Source organism: Lathyrus oleraceus, chromosome 1 (assembly GCF_024323335.1).
Source record: "Lathyrus oleraceus cultivar Zhongwan6 chromosome 1, CAAS_Psat_ZW6_1.0, whole genome shotgun sequence".
NCBI lineage: Eukaryota > Viridiplantae > Streptophyta > Magnoliopsida > Fabales > Fabaceae > Lathyrus > Lathyrus oleraceus.
The window spans coordinates 164772046-164775967 of NC_066579.1; the positions used below are offsets into that span (position 1 = coordinate 164772046).

The following is a 3922-nucleotide window of genomic DNA, read 5'->3' on the forward strand; positions in this document are numbered from 1 at the left end:
ATGGTTTCAAAATTTAATTTCCTTCTCATTTTAGTTTTGTTTTCAACTTTTCACTTGACTTTTGAATTAAATATTCTTAAGCCTAATTATAAAAAAAGAAACATATTAGTAAACAAATTGAATATGAATGTCATTAAACCACAAAGTCTTGATTTAAAGTTGAGGGAAGCTGAGAGTAAAAAAATTCAAATAACTATTAGTCAAGATGGTAATTCTAATTTCACGACCATTACAGAAGCTCTTAGTAGCATTCAACTACAAAACACTAGGAGAGTTATTTTGTTGATTGGACCAGGGGTTTATAGGTAATAACAATGCTCATTATAACTCAACTTATTAATTTTTAACATTTTATCTTTTGGTATATTTTATGATGTAGTTAAATTGAAATTATTTTTGTTGAAGTTGTGTAATTTGTTTTGATGATCAATTCATTTAGGGAGAAAATTGTGATCCCCAAAACATTACCTTTCATAACTTTTTTGGGGGATGCAACGAATCTTTCAGTTATTTCTTGGAATGATTCAAGTTCTACCATTGGAAGTGATGGACATCCATTGGGGACGTTCAATACCCCAACGGTTGCGGTGAATGCTGACTATTTTATCGCCATCAACATTACATTTGAGGTAATTACATAATAAATTAATTTATGCTCTTATTATATAGTGAAAAATAATAATGATAAAGATAGTTGTTCACTAGATTTATTTATTTGTTAAACAGAACAGTGCTTCATATTTTGGAAAGAAAGTAGAACAAGCTGTTGCTCTTCGCATCTCTGGAAACAAAGCTGCATTTTACGGATGTTCATTTTTTGGAGTTCAAGACACCTTATATGATCACAAAGGTCTTCACTTTTTCAAAAATTGCTTCATAGAAGGCGCTATTGATTTTATCTTTGGTTTTGGAAGGTCCTTATATGAGGTATTCTCCCACTACTAAATTCTAAATTGAACAATAGATTTAACATGTATTCTACCACTACTAAATTCTAAATTGAACAATAGACTTAACTAAGGTCCAAAATAAATAGAAACTTTATACATCATATAAAATTACTTTATATTTATTTTGTTTTGATAAATTTTATTATTTTATGAGACACTTTTGGATAAAATATGTCATGTAAAATGTATTGCAGAAAATATTCTCATCAAATTAATCTTTTTCCTATAGACTTTTCTCAACCAAACTGAATTGAAAACAATATTTTAAAATTGGTTCTGAGATAAAACTAAAGAGACATTCTGATCATATTAATAGTTATGTGAACAACAATTGACTATATAATTAATAAATATAGAAAAATAATTTTTTTACAAAACATTAATACTTTAAATATATAATTTGTTAAATATTTTTAGGATCTCAAATTTAAGTTTGACAATAGATTAAATTATATATTACTAACATATATCTGAGTGCTAGATATGTTTATTAAAGTGGGCAAAGATGATTTGGTGAAGTAAAAAGTCTTGGGATAAAAAGTAAAATTATTGTTTGATTTTATTCCCTTATCTTTTTGCTCTTTTATTAATGAAAGTCTGCTCCTGAAATAGATTCATACAAGCTGTTTCAATGACATGCCACTGTATTATTTCGATGAAAGTTATTAATAATCCCTCAAAATATATCTTGATAATTTTACAAAAATTAAAATTTTAGTTAATATTATATAGAAAATAGTAATTATGAGTAATTTTATAAATGTATCTTTCATTAATCCTATAAAAAAATGTAAACTAAAGGAATTAAGATAGGATAAGTAATTAATATTGAGGGGCATAGAAGAAAAAATATTAATAATTTAATGATAATGTAAAATAACATAATTTGAATCAAACAAATTTTATTAGAATACATACAATTTAGGAAAAAAGAGGTATATTATATGTGTTAATCATTTTTGTCTCTGAAATACATTGATTAAACACTGTCATTGTATAAACAACAAAAAGACCTGGTTTAATTTCTGATTCATTTCAGGAATGCACTATCAATTCAATTGCTACGAATATAGGCTATATTACTGCTCAAAAACGATCGAGTTCATCATTAGATACTGGATTTTCTTTTAAAAAATGTGAGGTAAAAGGTAGTGGACATATTTATCTTGGCAGACCATGGGGAGAATATTCAAGAGTCATTTACTCTTACACCAATATGAAAGAGATTGTTCTTCCTAAAGGATGGGAAGATACTATGAATGGAACACACTATCCGTGAGTATTATAATTAATATTCTTTGATCAATTTCTCCACTTTATACAATTTTTTCATTAAACACAATGACTAATTATATATATTTGTATATAAATAAATGCAGCAACACAATATACTATGGTGAATATAAATGTAGTGGACCTGGATCTAATTTTTCTGGAAGAGCTCCGTGGGCACGAAACCTAACCGATGAAGAGGCTCAACCATTTATCGAAATTCATTTTATTGAAGGAGAAACTTGGCTTATCAACCCTAATTAAAATAATATTTCTATTTCTAACCATAATACTTTAATTTACTATTTACTAATAGTAAAATATATAATGAACATGCATGTTAATCCTACACTTTAATATTGTTTATCTATTTAAATTTTCTTTAGGAACCGATGTTGATTGTCTTTTCAGATTTTATAATTTTTTTTTTTTCATCTATTGTATTCTTTTCTCCTTTATGGAGTTTTATTCTATTGACATTTTTTTTTGTTAAAGCTTTAAAGAAAATAATGAATTGTATTCATTCATTTCTTCTATTAAGACTTAATCCTCTCAAAATGTTTTTAATCATCTCAAAATGTTTTAATAAGATTTACTTTGAAGAGCATTTATGTTTCCTTAATAAGGAAAACTCATGACACCTCATAAACTTTATAAAAAAGAAATAAGTCCCTTCTATGATAAAAAAAAGTTGATGACATTGCTAATAATTGATTGTATAAGTTATATATATATTTTAGAATTAAAATAAAAGTTCCAATTTAAAAACTCACCTTACTTTATAGACGGCTAGTTGCATCTATTATTTTACTAATTAAATATATATTTAATGATGAATAATTATTTTTATGGTGTATTTTTAAAAGTTGTTAATTTAAAAAGTGGGTGTTCTTTAGCATGAAACGATTCACATTTTAATGGGAATCGATTCAATTTTCAAAGAACCAAAACTTGATATGTATGTTGTGTTTGTGAAATAACATTTTACTTGTAACTAGAATTCAAGAGATACTGGTTTACTACCAAATTAATTTCTTCAAGAGCTATTGATTCTTGAAAAATAGTTTTACTTCTCTTCAACTTAAGGATCAATTTAAAAGGTATTGGTTTACTACCAAATTAATTTCTTAAAAAAACATGATTGAAGTTCGAGAGAAATATTTAAAAATTTGAATTTTGTAGAATCACATGAGTGAACCAAGTCACATGGTTTTAATGAATTGATTCACATAGTTTTATTTTCAGAATTGCCACATTGTAACTTGATATGGATTTTGTAGAATCACATGAGTGAACCAAGTCTTTTCCATAAATGGTCAAAGGACAATTTAAACACACTAATGAAGCAGTCATCAAACAATTAGTTAGGGTATCAACGACCATACTTCTAATCATAGAAGACACTTTAAGATTCAACTTGTCAACACAATCAAGAGATATAAAAAAGAAATAAGTCCCTTCTATGATAAAAAAAAGTTGATGACATTGCTAATAATTGATTGTAATAGTTATAACAATTAAATTAAAATCAATGGATGTAATTAAAAGTTCCAATTTAAAAACTCACCTTACTTTATAGACGGCTAGTTGCATCTATTATTTTACTAATTAAATATCTATTTAATGATGAATAACTATTTTTATGATGTATTTTTTAAAAGTTGTTGATTTAAAAAGTGGGTGTTCTTTAGCATGAAACG

The 3922-nt window shown here is 25.9% G+C and overlaps 1 protein-coding gene across 1 annotated transcript; it reads left to right on the top strand.

Moving 5' to 3' along the window:
* LOC127097343 (probable pectinesterase 53) lies at window positions 1-2486 on the top strand. Its single transcript, XM_051035841.1, has 5 exons — window positions 1-305; window positions 440-629; window positions 727-927; window positions 1990-2225; window positions 2330-2486. Exons 1-5 carry the CDS (start codon window positions 1-3, stop codon window positions 2484-2486), a joined length of 1089 nt encoding a protein of 362 aa, XP_050891798.1.
* The last annotated feature ends 1436 nt before the right edge of the window (window positions 2487-3922 follow it).

What these genes read in the sequence shown, in the direction of transcription:
- LOC127097343 (XM_051035841.1), top strand. Translation starts at nt 1, where the DNA reads ATGGTTTCAAAATTTAATTTCCTTCTCATTTTAGTTTTGTTTTCAACT. An exon ending in ATTGGACCAGGGGTTTATAG is followed by an intron (nt 306 to 439) that starts GTAATAACAATG and finishes CAATTCATTTAG; the next exon opens with GGAGAAAATTGTGATCCCCA. An exon ending in TTGGAAGGTCCTTATATGAG is followed by an intron (nt 928 to 1,989) that starts GTATTCTCCCAC and finishes GATTCATTTCAG; the next exon opens with GAATGCACTATCAATTCAAT.